The following is a 19,245-nucleotide window of genomic DNA, read 5'->3' as shown; positions in this document are numbered from 1 at the left end:
AAGGTGTCACCATAGGTGCTGACAATCATACATTACCAGGGAAGCCCAGGAGCAGAGCATTGTGTACGCCTTGAGAGGGGAATGTTGGGAGGTATGGATAATGTATGATTACCAGCACCTGTGGGGAGCCAGGTAACTGATAAGAAAGGTGTCACCATAGGTGCTGGCAATCCTACATTACCAGGGAAGCCCAGGAGCAGAACGTGTTCTCCCTGAAGGAGAGGGTCAGGTAGGCAACCCTGGTATTAGTATAGGAGAAAACCCCCAATTCTAGCTAATAAATGACACCAGTAAGACCAATAGTGTTTGTGTGGTGAATAAATGGGGATATATTACTTACTGAAGGTGTAGGAAGCTTGGAAACCCTTTCCCTGTATGCTGCGATTACTGTGGAACTTCAATGTCAGAGTATTTCCAGAGGAGGTTATGGGAGGAACCCTGTAATCAGCACAGAATGGACCATACACCGTATTGCGATCCCGGACCTGCATATAGTCTGAGATGCAGAATTGGGATTTCTCCAGTAGAAAATCTGTTACAGTCAGTGATATCTGTAAAATCCAGAAATATCATTTATGAGGAACAAATAGACATATAGAAAGCAGACAAGATGAATAAACCATTGTTCTCAAAACTGTGCTGACGTCTCTTATAACACACAGTGGTCTGTATTTACATGTCCTGTCTATGTGCGCCATGTTTATAAGTATATTCTCTAAGTTAGATTCCAAGATACAGTTATACAAGCTGTGATCTTATCAATATTAGCATCATCCTCCTCATCCTCCCCCTCCTCCTCCTCCTCCTCCTCATCATGTGCCATATCTGTGACCACCCCCAGATCATGCAGACACTGTAGAATGTAAACTGTAGGTATATGTTACACATTCCTGATAACACTAAAGCTCCAATACAATAACTGAAACCACTGCACAAATTATCTTAGGCCACAAAAGTTCCTTACCTGATATCCCACAGGGGCTGTGATGTTGAAGGTACAATCTAAGTTTGGACTGTACGCAACGGGGTATCCAGGAGATGTAAAGTTCTTCTCGGAGGCAAAGAAATTTCCTCCACATTGTACTATAGGGAGATATGGTATAAAACAGAGGAAAATAGCATTTAATATAAATCCAGTAATGTAGCAAGCTACGTAATAAGATCTGAAAGCTAAATGATAATAATGAATAGACATAGGGGGAGATTCTCTAAGCTAAAAATGCGGTAAAAACCCGTTATCGTAGTTTTTACAGCATTTTGGGATGCTGTAAGCATCCCCCGCCAGGTTACCGGGTTACCTGGTTACTGGCGGGGGGCATCGCCAGAAAAATCTGGCGATGCCCTATAGAAGCCAATGGGCTTCTACCGCATCCTACCGCTGCCCCGCAATGACCCCACGCCACCCCGCACGGACCCCCGCCGTCCCGCATCGCCCCCTCCCCCCTCACCTGGGTCCGGGCAGCACAGCTCTGTGACCGCCTCCCTGCTCTGATCCTCTTCCGGGTGCAGGGAGGAGGAGAGTCCTTCCAACGCGTTTCGACCCTGCATACAATGGGTCTTTCTCAAGGCTGAGAAAGACCCATTGTATGCAGGGTCGAAACGCGTTGGCAGGAGTGAAGTGGCAGCTATTTTGACCAGCACCAGGACCTTACCTTTGGTATTCTACACCCAGGACTGCTACCCGGGACCAGACTGGTGACTATTATACCATGCGCATGAACTGATTAACACCCAGTTCTGATACTTTATTTGGTAATTGCACCTGTGTACCTTGACTGCTGGACTTTGTATTGCTGGATTCATTATTATATTTTTATTTGTATTTTTATGTCCATGTATGTATATGTATATTAAAAAACTGGCTTCACTATTTTAAGCCTTTTCCTCTTTTGCATATACTGGAGTACACCATCTGACAGGGATACTCCGCATATGGGATGTGATCACCGTGCAAAAAGGAAGTATATTTTTGCATTATCCCTCATTGTATTATTGACCATTATAAGATCATATTGACTCACTGGCGCCATTTGGAGTTACAAAACTGTTGTTGTTTAGTTGTTTTGGACTTGGAAGGTGAATTTGGATACCCTTCTTTGTAATTTCTGTGGCAGCCTAGCGCAGAACTGTAATAGACACTGTCTGTATTGTATTTCTCTGAAAATAATGTAGTACGACTATGTGTGGCAAAATGCCGCTGCATCAGAGTACAATGGCCACATCTGTATATGTGGCACGGATCACCATTTAATGCAATCAGCTTGGCTACATCTGTATATATGCCACGGATCACCATTCAATGCAATAAGATTGGCTACATCTTTATATATGCCACGGAAAACCATTCAATGCAATAAGCTTGGCTACATCTGTATATATGCCATGGATCACCATTCAATGCAATAAGCTTCGCTACATCTGTATATGTGCCACGGATCACCATTCAATGCAATAAGCTTCGCTACATCTGTATATGTGCCACGGATCACCATTCAATGCAATAAGCTTGGCTACATCTGTATATATGCCACGGATCACCATTCAATGCAATAAGCTTGGCTACGTCTGTATATGTGCCACGGATCACCATTCAATGCAATACGATTGGCTACATCTGTATATGTGCCACGGATCACCATTCAATGGAATAAGCTTGGCTACATCTGTATATGTGCCACGGATCACCATTCAATGCAATAAGCTTGGCTACATCTGTATATGTGCCACGGATCACCATTCAATGCAATCGGCTTGGCTACATCTGTATATGTGCCACGGATCACCATTCAATGCAATCGGCTTGGCTACGTCTGTATATGTGCCACGGATCACCATTCAATGCAATACGATTGGCTACATCTGTATATGTGCCACGGATCACCATTCAATGGAATAAGCTTGGCTACATCTGTATATGTGCCACGGATCACCATTCAATGCAATAAGCTTGGCTACATCTGTATATGTGCCACGGATCACCATTCAATGCAATAAGCTTGGCTACATCTGTATATGTGCCACGGAACACCATTCAATGCAATGAGCTTGGCCACATCTGTATATATGCCACGGATCACCGTTCAATGCAATAAGCTTGGCTACATCTATATGCCACGGATCACCATTCAATGCAATAAGCTTGGCTACATCTGTATATGTGCCACGGATCACCATTCAATGCAATAAGCTTGGCTACATCTGTATATGTGCCACGGAACACCATTCAATGCAATAGGCTTGGCCACATCTTTATAATGTTACAAAGGGTCATAAAGTAGGATAATATAACACTTACACATTTGATAACTTAGTATAGTACCTGAGGTGTAAGAAGCTTTGAATCCGACCCCTGTAACGCTGCTGTCACTTGTAAACTCCACCAGCATCTCACTAGTGGAAGCAATGATTAGTGGGATCAGACCAGTCCCGCAGGTTCTGTCCAGCAACAAAGGATGATTCTTACTGGGGCCGTCATAAATCTTGATGTAGTCAGAGGCGCAATCAGTTGTGGATTGAACATCAAAAGCAATGAAACTTAGGGCAGCCTAAACAAGAAACAGTAATTGATCAATTCCTTTTTGTTGTCAATTATTATAAAAATTAAACTCACTCTGTATTGTCATATATTTACTTTTTACCAGACTGGAGGACGGGAACACCTAGAGCAGAGGATCTCAAACTATTTTGCTCTTGGACCCGGTCAGACAATAAAAATTATTAAAGGACCCCAGCAAGTTACCACAGAATGGTTGCCAGACGTGTCTGGTTAGCAGATCCCAATTTCATGGCAGCATTGTGAGGGTATAACACAGAAGTGATGTGCCCGCTAATGCAAACCCTTCATTTATCACACAATAGCGGGGATGAGGATTTGAGTACCTGCCCTGTATGTGTTTTTTTGTATATAATTATGCGATTGTTAGGGGCAGATTTATTAAGCTTGGAGAAGAGATAAACTGGAGATAAAGCAGAGAAAAGGTAAAAGGAGATAAAGCACCAGCCAATCAGCTGTGTTTGAAAAAGACATTTGGGAGTTGATTGGCTGGTGCTTTATCTCCTTTTACTTTTTCTCCGCTTTATATCCAGTTTATCTCTTCTCCAAGCTTAATTAATCTGCCCCTAACAATCGCATAATTATATACAAAAAAACACATACAGGGCAGGTACTCCAAAAATGCCCCTGTAAGTGTACACCTGACTTTATAGAGAGGCAGTTGGTGAAAAAAAGAGAAAGTGGGTGACACAGATGAAGCAATGAATGACAGAAAAGAGGTTGATGGGGTGGCACCGGGTGTCATCAAAAGGCAGTGGGAGCTTGGGGAGGTAGGGAATGACAGGTAGTGGCAGCTGACAGTAGGGAGTCATGTAGAGCAAGAGCGGGAAAAGGGGTGAGTCAGTGGCTGGCAGGGGGATGCAGAGGGTGACTGGGGGAGACATATGGTGACAAAGATGGCAGAGAGACAGAGAGTGGCAGAGGGTGATTAGGTAGAATCAAAGGGTGGTTAAGGAGAGTCAGAGGGATACATAGGATGAATGTGAGGCAGAGAGTGGCATGAGGAAGCAGTGGGAGGTGAGGTTGACAGGTTGTGGCAGTAGGTGTAAGCAAGAGCAAAGGGTAGGCGTGGGACAGAGGATGAAGCAGTGGCTGCATGGCGATGCAGAAGATGACAGGAAGAGGCAGAAGGTGACAAAGATGGGAGTGGGGGATAGGGAAAGGAATAGGGTGATAGGAGGATGTGTAAGTTGGAAGGGGAGTTTTTCATACTTCTTGTCATCAGCATCCTGGTCAGCAAAATTGAGTCGCGACCCCATGCTGAGATGGTCTTGACCCATTTTAGGTTCAAGGCCCATAGATTGAGAACCATTGACCAGGAGGATGTGAAGATCTAGGAGACATAGTAAACTCTCCAACATGTTTGTGGCACAACCTCCGCTCCATTCCTAACTGACCACCACAAACGTCCCCATTTTGCTCCATCCAGCTCTCCTCAGTGGCACCAAGGTGGAGCAGGCATTACTACCAGGTCTGTTGGAGGAGTCTGGGTCCCGCTTCCCCCCTCTGTTATTGCAGAGAGAGAGAACTAACTTGCTGTAGCAGCCTCTCTCTTCATCACCAAAAATGCTGCTCAGTGCTGTGTGCTAAGTGGGGGACAGAGGCAGCTGCAGCGGCAGCCATTCCTCTCCTTCTCTTTACATGCAAAATCAGAACCCTGCCACCCACCACATTAAACTAGATTGTCTATTATCAAAAAGTATTGGATATGTCTCCCATAAGTTACTGAACTGATATGAAAAGTGTCATATTATTCCTGTGTCTTGCACCTTCCTTCTGCCTGTCACCCGATCCTCCCATTGATTACTGTACCTGTCCAGATGGGGTTCTGATCAACCAAACACAGCTGGCACTGTTGGGATAGGCGGAGGGATAGTTGGCGGAAGTCAGAGTTCCATTATTATCATTCAGCAAATTAGCACAAACACCTAAGGGGCAAAACGTGACATAAATAAATGACTGTACATGAGGTAATGCATAACAAGTTATATATTACTAGGAAGTATTGTATATATATATATATATATATATATATATATATATGTATGGTATCTGACATAGAGGCAGCCGTTGTTACTCATCCTTCCAGACTATAAAACATATAAGCCGGGAATTGTACAGTATTGTGTAGTATGATCACTAATCTGATAGCAGACACATTCCCTATTGTTGGGAACCTACCAGTATGTTTACCATTGTATATACAGTATAGAGGTAAGCATCGCACAGTGGTGATATGCACTATTTATTCTTATAGTCTTCGGTCCTCTTATAAACGCTGCCTCTATTGTACACACAAACCAAAAAATCCTATAGGGCGCTCCCACTTGGGGTATAAAGATGATGTAAATGTTCCTTTTCTTTTTTCTTTGTTTTTTGACAGTTGAATTGTCCTCTAGGAGTTTTTATACCTCAAAGAAAACACAAAAAAATACACTTCTGTGTATTTTTTGTGTTTTCTTTGAAGTATAAAAACTCCTAGAGGACAATTCAACTGTCAAAAAACAAAGAAAAAAGAAAAGGAACATTTACATCATCTTTGTACCCCAAGTGGGAGCGCTCTATCCGATTTTTTGGTTTGTGTGTATAGATATTGGGATAGTTTGGTGACTATCGTTTGTGCTAGGGCTGCACCCTTTGTGTAGAGTGCAGGTTAACTCACTTTTTTCTTTAACATTTAGCTGCCTCTATTGTGTATAGGATGGAGATACATTATATGCAGGGTATTCTATATATACTGAGAAGCCTTTAGATATCATATTTGTGATTACATGTATAAATGTTTACTGTGTACGGTGAAGCAAGCGAGTCCCCCAGATGGTCTCCAATACTTGCTCCAGAGAAGCTACAACGATGAAGCTAATGAACTAGAATACAACCTACAATAAGGTGGTCTTACGTCAGTGATATTTCTAATAACTATAGTTCTAATCTTTTCTTATGTTGGTCGGAACATGCCCCATCTAATGATTGGCCAGCCTTGTCTTGTGGTTGAGCATTCCTATTGGATGGTTGGTAACCACACCTCATTACGTGCCCCCATGATATCATCTCACTGTGGGCACTCCATGCTCCAAATCCACCAGTTTATTTGTTAGGGAGATAATAAATAATAAAACCTATATATACACATATATATATATAATTACTTACTGCACTGGTAAAGCCGGTTAATTTTAGAAATGTCCAAGATACTCAGTCCATTTGTTTGACCAAGGGGCAGGGTTGGGTCAGTCTTGGGTACAATGGTGAGTTGACTTGTAGTGTTAGAGAATGCATTGCTGTCAGATAGATAAGAGACAAGATATAGGTGTAATCAGCACAATATAGTAATAGGGACCATTATAAGACCAATGTGCACTAATTACATACAAGCATCATCCTCTATCAGGTAATAACTGTGGGCACAACTTACTTGGCATAATGCATCACTGAGCCATAGTCATACTCCATACCCAGGTTATTAGTGTTTACCTTCTGAAAGTTTATCTGATCACCTGTAACAAGGAATCTGTGATTACTACAAAACACATTTGAATGGAAATAACGCAAAGCACAAAAGTTAGGGAGTTGTTCTGTGTATAATACCTGGTGAGATGTACTGGTAATTGATGGTGACATAGTTATCACGGTCACTCCTCATATGTTCATGGTAAAATCCCAAGGCATGATCTAGCTCATGTTGTATGGCCCCTCTGGACATACAGCCATTAATAGCTATTCCAACCATCTGAGGTCCACCTTGTCGTCCAACAAATGAGGTACAGCTGGAAGCAATGAGGAAGGTATTAGATTGTGAATAATTGGATTGCAAGGTGCTCCCTGGGGTGCACGGACAGGCGCTAACACGGGTGCTATGCCAAGAGCTGCCACTTGTTGATGGGGTAGTCAGCCCCACGAAAACCAAAGTAAAAGAAAAAAAAAGAAAAAAACTTTGAAAAGCTGCACCTCTACAAGCAGCGAAACGCGTTAGTACAACCTGGACCGGATCAGCTGATTACCATTGGACCTTCACTATTTGGACCTTTCAGCGCCCTGGGCTGCCCACTCCCAATCCTGAGGGATATCAACTTATCCACACCCCGCAGTTGCGGTTTATTATTGCTGCTACCACGTGGGTACATCTTCATGCAGCAATCAAGGTTGGTTACAACAAATCTAAACCACTGACCAGTTGGTCCCACAATCCACTAACCCTGAGGACACCTGCCATCCTATGCCATCCCTGATATTGGAGCCTCTAGCGACCTGAGACAACTGTGGCTATAACAGCTTCCAGCCCTATCACACCATTTGGGTCCTTGACCAACTGTGGCCCCACTGTTGCGTCTATTTGAGGACCACTCTGCAATTCAGCGTTCAGGATTGGACTAAAATCACCATCAGTGGTAACTATCAGCCCACTAGGCAACCTGAATTATTCCAGACAATAACCTTAAGTTCCTTTACCATCCATTGTTCCCACTCCGTTCAGCCTCCGGTCCAGGAATCCATTCACCATTTTATCTGATTGTTTAATTTATTTATTCATGTTATGTTGTTTTAATTGATATTAAATATTTGCATGATTATTTCATCAAAACCAGGTATTAGATTGTGTTCTGTGGTTACAGGCTCGGACACTGTATACAGATACGGAGACTCAGTCACACACATATATACAAGATGTATAGTCAGCACAGTCAGCAGAATCTCCCGGGACCAGGGGGACCTAGATTGGCTGTTTGACACCACAGCAGCAATGATGTATGAGGGCACATCTGTACTTCCACCATTATCACTGCCAATTGGCTGAATGTCCACAGACTTCATAAAGTTTAATAATTTCCTAATTAGGCTTATTTGTCTCACCTAGACTCTAAGTGGACATATTTCTGTAACATAGAATGGAAGAACCTACCCATTTGATGTATTAATGAAGATGTAATCCTTCTCTGTTGTCCGAGGTACAAACCTCACACACGTCAGTGTCTCAATTTCCTCCATAGCATTTGTAAACACCTTGACTTGATCGGCATCTGTAGGGAAAGGAGGTTGGATATATATTAATATAATAGAACAGAAGTTGGCCATGACTACTTCAGGACACTGTTATGATGAGGATACTCACTATAAGCAGTGGATAAGGTGTACGGAACAGGCACAGTCCCATCTGCAGCTTTAATCCACAGGCAATTTGTACAGCTGATTGCGCTGCGTCCAGTTTTCACAAGCATATCTCCTTCATGTACGGTGAGGTTGTGCTCTACAGTAACCGGACATGGACAGGAAGCATTCATATGTGGTGTACGATATGACATTCATTTCAGGGGATTCATTTCATCTTGTAATATTATAAGAAAGATAAAGTAACCAGCTGCCTGCATGTTGTATAAAAGTTATAGCCTGTCATAGCTTTGGGCCTGGTCATTGAGGGGTGCCCAGCGCCAGTGGCACAGAGAAGTTCCTGATTCCAGGTGCATAGTTACAGCTGCACCTCCCTGCAGGATTACTGACAGGGGACCAGGAATAGCTGCTTGTGGGGGTGATTCTCTATCACAGAAATGCGGTAAAAACCCTGTTATCGGGGGTTTTAACGCATTTCTGTATGCTGTACTGTGCCTCCGCAGTGGCAGCGCTGCGGAGGGAATGGCCAGCAAAAGCTGTCGATTCCCTGCAGAAGCCTATGGGCTTCTTACCGCAGCGCTGTTTGAGGGATCCGTCACGGATCCCTCCCAGCATGCCCTGCGGCCGGCGCGTCACTCTACGCATGCGCAGATGGACTCCCGGGTCACAGACCCAGAAGTCCAGTGCTGGCACCGTATCGCAAGGGACAGCTCTTATCGCAAGAGCTGTCCCTTGCGTTAATAACCGCATATGTTACAGCATATGCCGTTATTAATAATGCGATGCCCGGCGAAGGGGGGCTGCGGATGTTACAACATGATGCAATAATGTGATTTATAGTATGACTATTTTTTATTGTAAATTCCTTACGTTATAGCTTTTATGTTCTCTTAGTTTCTTTTGTTATTTGTAATATATAATGTATAAAATCACTTGATTTAAAAGAAATGACGTATCAGTTTTGGTGTAAAGGTAAAGGACAGGCGAACATCACAGTTTCGTGATAACTGGTAGTGTACCAACCTCGGGAATTCACACAGCAGTGAGTCCCAACCGTCATTTGGTAACAATCTCTCATGTGTAATTGGCTGAGCCGTGTAAGAGACTCTTCCTGATTGGCTGACTGTCTACTAGTTATCCATGTTCATAAGAGATTAAACCCTTTAGCAATTGATGCTACTTAAGAACAGCCCATTGTCATCATAAACATATTTCATGTATAAAGCGTAATTCTTGTTATTGGGGACACGATGTATAAATGCGGTACACACCCGGGTTATTTTTAGTGTTTATTGCATTTCAATGTTTGGTTACCCTACAGAAGCCCACATTTCACCCTTACATCTTTTAGTTACAGTAATGTTTCTGCAGTATTTTGGCATTATATATCTCTGCATTGTTTTACCTTTGTTGGTTGCAATAATCTTGCTGAAGATATTTTCTTGTTCGCCATCATCTGTATTTTCTGTGAATATAATTATAATAAATTAACCAGAAACATCGTATCTGGATATAATGTGACCTAAACATATGTTGCAGATGGTGAAGTGTAATACACAGCATCATTCTAGATTAAAGTTATATTGTTTCATTTTTGTTTTTTTTGCCACACATACCCTTACGTAAGACAAGATATAAACAGCTATATAATATTAATGAGCTCTCATGATGCAGTGGCGACAGCTAATACATACAGTTGCAAATGGATTAAAGGCATTAATTGGAATTGGGTACTGCGGGAGGCTTGGCTCCGGGGGAGCTCAAGCTCTGAGAACTGAGGATATGAGATGACGTGCCGCTGGCCCCCTCTCCTACATTCTCTGCTGCACCAGGAGACAATGCTGGCAGGTGATGCAGAGTCTCCATTCATATGCAGATGGAGATCCTGCACCCCTCCTTCACCTCTAGCATCTGCCAAGGGAGTGTAGAGCACACAGCACTAGCCGTAAGTGTGAAATTTGGGAGTTTGGTGGCCCTACTACCCCTGGCCATGAGCATGTAACCCCCCTAGCAATGAGCAGGCAACCACCTGGAAATGAGCATGTAAACCCCTCTGGCAACACAAGGAAAAGGAAGCCATTGTGGTTTGCGAAAAAGAAGTAGCAAATATTGTGAAAGCAAAAAAGTTGGCCTTTATGAAATTTAACAGACGCAAATTAATGAGGGCAAAGAGGTTTATCTTGTTAGACAGAAGGAGGCTTAGAAGGTAATCAGATGTGCAAAAGCACAGGCTGAAGAGAAAATGGCCCAGTCAGTGGGTAAATGGGGGGGGGGGCAACTTTTTTTAGGTACAGTATACTGTATAAGTGAAAGGAGAAAAACAAAAAGTGGAATAATGACACTAAAGACAGAGAGTGGAAGTCTTCTTGAAGGGTACAATGTAATAGAAGATAATATTCATAATTATTTCTGCTCAGTATTCACTGCTGAAAGAGAGGGGAAGGGGCCACAGTTAAGTTGCTAGTATAGTCAGAAAACTGAGGGAGAGACAAGTACATTTACAGAGGAGAAAGTCCTCACAGAACTCTCAAAACTGAAAGTGGATAAATCAATGGGGCCAGATGGGATACATCCAAGGATACTAATAGAGCTTAAAGGGGAGCTGATAAAACCATTAACAGAATTATTCAACCAGTCACTAGCTACTGGAGTAATCCCAGAGGACTGGAAAACCGTGAATGTAGTTTCACTGCACAAAAGTGGAAGAAAGGAAGAGGTAAGCAACTATCGACCAGTGAGCCTTACATCAGTAGTAGGAAAAATTGATGGAAACACTCTAAAAACAAAGAGTTGTAGAATATCTCAAAACCAGCAATTTACAGGATCCAAAACTGCATGGGTTTACTGGGGAAAGATCATGTCAAACAAATCTTATTGACTTTTTTGACTGGGTGACTAAAGTAATAGATCAAGGTGGGGCTGTAGATGTAGCTTATCTAGATTTTAGTAAGGCTTTTAACACTGTCCCACATCGCAGACTGTTAAATAAACATGAAAGCTTGGGATTGGATTCTAAGATGGTTGAATGGATAAAATCTTGGTTGCAGGACAGAAAACAGAGAGTTGTAGTAAACGGAGTATAGTCAAAGGAGGGAAAGGTTACAAGTGGAGTACCCCAGGGATCTGTACTTGGAACAGTGCTTTTTCTTATCTTTATTGGTGATATTGCAAATGAAATTGAGGGTAAAATGTGTCTTTTTGCAGATGACACAAAGGTATGCAACAGGGTAGACAACCAGGAGGGGTAAAACAAATGTTTGATGATCTAGGTACATTAGAGGAATGGTCAAGAGCATGGCAACTACAGATTAATGTAAAAAAAATACAAAATCATGCACTTGGGTCTCAAAAATCCAAAGAATAAAAATAGTATAAATGGCACTATAATGGAAACTACTTAGGGATCTAGGTGTCACTATTTCAGGGGACTTAAAGACAGGTAGGCAATGTAACAAAGCAATGAAGAAGGCAAGTCAGATGCTTGGTTGCATAGGGAGAGGTATCAGCAGTAGAAAGAACGAAGTAATAATGCCACTGTATAGGTCATTGGTACGACCTCACCTAGAGTATTGTGTTCAGTTCTGGAGGCCATATCTCCTGAAGGATATAAATACATTAGAGACTGTACAGAGAAGGGCAACTAAAATGGTGCATGGCCTACATCACAAAACGTACCAGGAAAGACTAAAAGATCTTAATATGTATAGTTTAGAGCAGAGAAGGGAAATGGGGGGACATGATAGAAACTTTCAAATATATTAAGGGTTATATAACAAGGTACAGCTGGGAGACATTCTTCACAGGAAGAGGAGCAACAGAACACGAGGACATGCACTGACACTAGAGGGAGGAAGATTCAGGGGAAATTTGAGGAAGAATTACTTCACAGAAAGAGTAGTAGATAAGTGGAATAGCCTCCCATCAGAGGTGGTAGAGGCAAATACAGTAGTACAATGTAAACATGCTTGGGATAGGCATATTGATATCCTTACAAAAAAATAAGGATCAAATATGGTTTGAGGTAACATGTTTAAAAAAGGGGCAGACTAGATGGGCCAAGTGGTTCTTATCTGCCGTCAAATTCTATGTTTCTATATTTCTACCCTGCCTGCCACATGGTATGTTCCATCCGTCACGTGGTCCAAACTACATTTACAAGATCAGCAATGGTTGCTACGGATCTCACTGCTGCCAAAGGCTAATCTGACCCGGGTTATAAAAATGTCAGTCTGTATAATGGGTGACCTAAGTTTAATGTGAAAGTGCCAGACCTCAGTCAGTCCCGGCAATGTGAAAGGGACGTTACTGTCACAATTATCTGCCTGATTGCTAGCGATGAGTGTACACTGTAATAAAATCCCTATATTATTTAATTTCCAGTCAGTGCTAATTGCACCCCTCCGACAATGCACCCCCTAATAAAATGTGCTATGCACGCCTATGACTGCATTGTACTGTACATGTCTATTGTGTATATAAAATAAGATAATGATTAATTCTCAAAATACATACCTGGGGGGGGATGTGATGTCTCATTTGCCATTTTCAGGGCTTTTGGATCTGTAATACACAAAGTCAAAAATATTTGTGATACATAAAAACAGCTACATAAGGTAAGAGATTGCCTTGGCCGTACACTAGCTGTATAGTGTGTAACTGGGGTCAGGTGTTGCTTTGTGGCAGTGAGTCCCCTGATATCTGTACCGGGTCACTGATATATTCCATCATAGGTGTGTAAAATGACACAAAACAACCGTATAGTAAATGACCATAACAATGGACACTACATTTACCTCGTACTGTAGTCTCCTGAGTGGGGTCGGATTATAACCCCTTCACGACATTTGACGTACATGTACGTCATGGTCGGGAAGTACTTCCCGACATTTGACGTACATGTACGTCATGGATTCTAACTGTCACTGCGTCTATAGACGCGGTGACAGTTAGGAGATGTCTGCTGTCCCTGACAGCAGACATCCCCCCTCGTCGCCCAGGGGGGGCAGGGGTGCCCCCCCCGGTCGGCGATCGCTGTGATTGGCTGTTCAAATCTGAACAGTCAATCACAGCGTTTCCTGTGTTACCGGCGGCTAAGCCGCTCGGTAACACAGAAAACGGTGGTGATCGGTGCAGCACCGATCACCACCGAGCGGCAGCACCCCCCTCCCACCCGCCGGGCACTCACCCGGCAGCAGCAGCAGCTCCAGCGGCTCCACCGCTACGTCCGGAGCGCACGCTGCGCTCCCCTCCTCCCCCCTCCCCCCCGCAGCAGCAGCAGCAGCAGCAGCAGCATCATGCTGCTGCTGGAAAAGTTAAAAATAAATTAAAATTAAAAAATGTGCAAATGTGTGTATATATATATATATATACACACACATATATATATATATATATATATATATATGTGTGTGTATATATATGTATATATATGTATATATATATATATATATATATATACACACATATATATATATATATATATATATATATATATGTGTGTGTGTGTGTGTGTGTGTGTGTGCGTATACCGCACCGATCACCAACGATCGCCAGCCCCCCCCCCCTCCCACCCGGCAGCCCCCCTCCCTCCCACCCACCCGGCTGCCGCAGCGCCAGCACCCCTCCCACCCCCCCGCCAGCCGCAGCGCCAGCCCCCCTCCCAAAGCTGGTGACCAAAATGGGGTCACTTGTGGGGGGGTTCCACTGTATTGGTGCTTCGGGGGTCTTGCTAATGCGACATAGCACCCGCCATTCATTCCACCACCAAAAATCACTCCTTCCCTTCTGAGTCCTGCCATGCACCCAACTGGTATTTTTTGGTCACATGTGAGGCATTGCCGTACCCGGGAGAAATTGGGGCACAGATTTTGGGGTGCTTTGTCTCCTTCATTCCTTGTGAAAATTAAAAATTTTGAGCCAGAACTGCATTTTTGTGTAAAAAATTAAATTTTTTTACACAAAAATGCAGATCTGGCTCAAAATTTTTCATTTTCACAAGGAATGAAGGAGACAAAGCACCCCAAAATCTGTGCCCCAATTTCTCCCGGGTACGGCAATGCCTCACATGTGACCAAAAAATACCAGTTGGGTGCATGGCAGGACTCAGAAGGGAAGGAGTGATTTTTGGATTTTGCAGCACAGATTCTGGTTGAATGACCCCCGAAACACCCATACAGTGGAACCCCCCCACAAGTGACCCCATTTTGCAAACTACACCCCTCAGGGAATTCATCTAGGGGTATAGAGTACATTTCAAACCCCCCGGGGTTTCACCAATTTTGATACAACTGAGCTGTGAAAATGAAAAATTATTTTTTTTCATTTTCACTGCCCAGTTGTACCACAATTGGTGAAACCCCTGGGGGTTTGAAATGTACACTATACCCCTAGATGAATTCCCTGAGGGGTGTAGTTTGCAAAATGGGGTCACTTGTGGGGGGGTTCCTAACTTTTAGCATCTTATGGTGCCTAGAAACCTACATGGTGCCTAAAAAATAATCTCATAAAAAGGAGTCTCCAAAATCAAGTAGGTGCTCCTTCTATTATGAAGCCTGTGGTTTGGTCACCGTGCACACTAGGGCCACATATAGGATATTTATGAAAACCAAAGAATTGGGGGAATCAATTTTTAGTCACATTTCTCTAGTAAAATGTACTGTGTTCCTTAGAAAAATGTATTAAAATTGAAAATCCGAAAAAAAAATGAAATTTTGAAATTTCACCTACACTTTGTTTTAATTCCTGTGAAACACCTAAAGGGTTAACAAACTTCCAAAATGCTGTTTTGAATACTGTGAGGGGTGCAGTTTTTGAAATGGCATCATTTATGGGGGTGTCTCACATACAAGTCCCTCAAAGTCACATCAGAACTGAACTGGTCCCTAAAAAAATCAGTGTTTGAAATTTTCTTGAAAATTTGAGAATTTGCTAGTCATATTTGAAGCCTCCTAGTGTCCAAAAAAATTAAAAGGAAGTTGAAATAATGATTGCAACATAAAGTAGACATATGGTCTTTGTTAGTTATTAACTATTTTGAGTGGTATGATTATTTGTCTCACAAGCAGAAAATGTGACATTTTGCATATTGCTAAATTTTCCATTTTTTCACGATATTTTGGTATTTTTCACAAAAAAACACAGACTGTATCGACCCAAATTTACCACTAACTTGAAGTACAATGTGTCACGAGAAAACAATCTCAAAATCACTGGGATAAGTAAAAGCAAAAAAAAGTTATCCCCACTTAAGTGAGACATGTCAGATTTGAAAAAAAGGGCTCTGTCATGAAGGCACAAACTGGCTCTGTCATGAAGGGGTTAATATGGCCCAACAGCAAGTTTGGGTAATTCAGATGCTAATTTACTTAATCGTTTAATTAACTAAACCTACATAAAATGTCACAGTGATGACTGAGAAGCTGCGTACACACGGAGCGATTTCAGCATATATCGCTGGCAATATGGTCGCTGAGCGCGCGCTCCCGTTTTCAGCCCCTTATGGTTGCTGGTCGGAGGAGCGTGCTCCTCCAACCAGCGACTTCCCCGCCTCTTCTCCCCGCAGTGTCATTTTCATCAGTGACCATCTCTGGTCGCAGATGAAAACGGACCACTGAGCAATATGATTGCTGAGCAATATATTACTAGCAATACATTATATTGCCAGCGATCATATTGCTCCATGTGTACGCACCATAAGGGTGTGATTAAACACTACTGGTGATAGTGGCAGTGGGTATAATCTAGGATTGTAGTTCCCAAACTATCATCAATCACAGCGCACTAACGAGTTAGCATTGGTTTCACAGCGCACCTACATTGTCTATTGATAAATCTGATAAACCATCACTGAATTGTCCAACACATTAACACATACACAATTTGTGCACATTATTTATTAAATAGAAACAAACATATATACTGTACAGTATATACCATATATACTCGAGTATAAACCTACTTTTTCAGAACATTTTTTATGCTGAAAAATCCCCCTTCGGCTTATACTCGAGTGAGGGTCCCACTTGAGTCAATAAGTTTTCCCAGTTTTTTTGTTGTAAAATTACGTGTCTCGGCTTATATTCGGGTCGAATTATATAACCATGGGAATATATATTTTGCCTATTCTTAAAATTCATACCTGGATGGGATTTTGCAATCACATTGATCATTGTCAGTGTATTTGGATCTGTTAAATATACAGAGAAAGATATTGGTAAAGGAAACAATACATAGTAGAGGATTAAAAACAAAAAGTGAGGGGAGAGACAGAGAGAGACAGAGAGAGAGAGAGAGATACAGTAGGTTATTGAACTACTGTACTGTGCTAAAAGGACTGAGATCTGATAAGAATTCTCCTTAGTGATACATTTAATGAATTTGACTGCAATGGGTAAATTGTCATTTTGGGGGAAATTTACTAAAGGAAATTTGTAAAAAAATAGGTGTAAAAATAGGTGTATTTGTATCCAGAAATACACTTATTTTTGACATTTACTATCCCAAAAATACGGCAATTCGTAGTCGTATTGATGTGCTATCAATACGAATACGAATTGCCGTCTTTTCGGGATAGTAAATGTCAAAAATAAGTGTATTTCTGGATACAAATACACCTATTTTTTTAACACATTTCCTTTAGTAAATTTCTCCCTTTAGGTCTATTTACTCTGATTCTCAGCATCTCAGTGCCTCCCGTTATCTCTCCGTGTACCTGCTTCTGGTTTCCTACTTACATGAAGGCCAATTTCTAAAATATTTTTTTACTGAAATAATCTGAAAAGGGGGTTTTCACAGCTTGTTCACATTTATTTAGTATAACCTGAATGCAAAAAAAAAAAAAAAACTTTATAAAAAACTTTAATTCACATTTGTATATTACCCAGATCACATTTCCCATACTTTAAATTGGAAATGGGATCTGTCCTAATTTAGTAAAAGAATAAATGTAAAACCCCAGCTTCAGCTGGCGAATTCCCCGGACCCACATATAAACCCGCTACGCCTGCACAGCTTTGGTCTAATATTTCTCTGCCATCCCAGACATGATAGAATCTGATTGGTTGCTATGAGCAATGTCACCTCTTCATGTTTCAGAAGCTTTAGTAAATTTACCCCTATTTCCGACAGTCCAGACAAAAAGAGCCGCCGTCTATTTAATGCTGCCATTTCAGACAGCATTGTAGGCGGATCCCGACAAAAGAGATCCAACGTTTAATCCAGTCAGATCTATTTTATCAGAAACTGTCGTGGGTTGTCAAATTCACGCTCGGATCTCAACTATCCACGGCGGTTTTCCTTTTTGCCACTCAACAGGCAGAACATTGAATTCCGCCTGTCCACAAACTGTCCAGCCGGGTGAAAACGGGCCAGGATTCCACCTGTCAGAACATTCAGAAATCAGAATTGAATACCGCCTGAGTGTCTCCAATATTATTTTGTATGTTTTAATAAATTGTGATATTGACTCCCAAACTTTTATTTTGCATTGAACATTTCCTTTTAAATTGACCGTTTAGTGGATCCTGGTATTGGGGGAGATTCTCTAAGAATCTCCGCCCCCCTTCGCCGCCCATCGCATATTTAATTATCGCATATGATGTAACACATATGCGATAATTAAAGCAAAGGACAGCTCTTGCGTTAAGAGCTGTCCTTTGCGGTGAGAGTCGCTGGGTCCCAGCAGGTCCTGGCGGATCCCCCTTCCCTCACACACCCGGCGCTGCTGCGCCGGGCTCTCCTCCTCCCTGCACCCAGAAGAGGATCAGTGCAGGGAGGAGGTCACAGGTCCGGGCAGCACAGCTCTGTGCTGCCCGGACACAGGTGAGGGGGGTGGGGGCGATGCGGGGCGGCGGGGGGTCGGCGCGGGGCGGCGGAGGGTTGCGGTAGAAGCCCATTGGCTTCTATGGGGCATCGCCAGATTTTTCTGGCGATGCCCCCCGCCGCGGTAACCCGGCGGGGGATGCTTACAGCATCCCAAAATGCGGTAAAAACCCTGATAACGGGGTTTTTACCGCATTTTTCGCTTAGAGAATCTCCCCCATTGTCTGTAGTGGTATAACCTGCCAGACACTGAGATAAATAGTAATAATACAGCAAAGGAAAGTATGAGAAGTGTATAATTACATGGAAATACAAATGTCAGACACAATAATCAGTAATGTAGCAGAAAGTGACAGCGGCAACATTAGAGACAAAATAAAATGCCAGTTATGAAATGCAGCTTACCCAAACCATTCATTTCATGCTGGGAAAGCTGAAAGACAAATACATTGTGGTTTATGTGACATTGCCATTTGTGATACCCACTGGTGTCATCTGGAGATGGTACATTTTGTGTGGACATCACATGGTACATTTCCTGATGCTGAAGAGATGAAGTTCTCAGCTCATTGCTACTGGACTCGTTCTCACCCACTACCTCTATGTAGTCAGTCACTGACCTCCCCAACCAGTAGTTATATATGGAAGTGCAGTGAGACGTGTCACTGTGACCTTCCTCCTGCAGTCACTGGTCATTGAGCATGGTGACTGACAGGTACTTGTACTCACTCCTCTATAGAGTGCCACATATAATCCCAATACCGCTA

The 19,245-nt window shown here is 42.5% G+C and overlaps 1 protein-coding gene across 1 annotated transcript; it reads right to left on the bottom strand.

The window, feature by feature from the left end:
• Positions 1–332: 332 nt before the first annotated feature.
• Positions 333–18,944, bottom strand: LOC146050618 (embryonic protein UVS.2-like). The gene is made up of 13 exons (XM_083167713.1): positions 18,884–18,944; positions 16,797–16,844; positions 13,172–13,219; positions 10,065–10,124; positions 8,664–8,798; positions 8,454–8,571; positions 7,142–7,320; positions 6,969–7,050; positions 6,707–6,834; positions 5,366–5,481; positions 3,320–3,545; positions 965–1,083; positions 333–551 (listed from the first exon to the last, which is right to left on the bottom strand). Exons 1-13 carry the CDS (start codon positions 18,894–18,896, stop codon positions 333–335), a joined length of 1,491 nt encoding a protein of 496 aa, XP_083023839.1. The 5' UTR covers positions 18,897–18,944.
• Between the last annotated feature and the right edge of the window lie 301 nt (positions 18,945–19,245).

Source organism: Crinia signifera, chromosome 12 (assembly GCF_055691185.1).
Source record: "Crinia signifera chromosome 12, ASM5569118v1, whole genome shotgun sequence".
Classification (NCBI taxonomy): domain Eukaryota; kingdom Metazoa; phylum Chordata; class Amphibia; order Anura; family Myobatrachidae; genus Crinia; species Crinia signifera.
This window is presented reverse-complemented; position numbering and strand designations above follow the sequence as displayed.

Coding starts and splice junctions, on each gene's coding strand:
- LOC146050618 (XM_083167713.1), bottom strand. Junction 8,572..8,663: donor CACCTTATCCACTGCTTATA/GTGAGTATCCTC, acceptor CTTTCCCTACAG/ATGCCGATCAAGTCAAGGTG. Junction 7,321..8,453: donor TTCATTAATACATCAAATGG/GTAGGTTCTTCC, acceptor CATTGCTTCCAG/CTGTACCTCATTTGTTGGAC.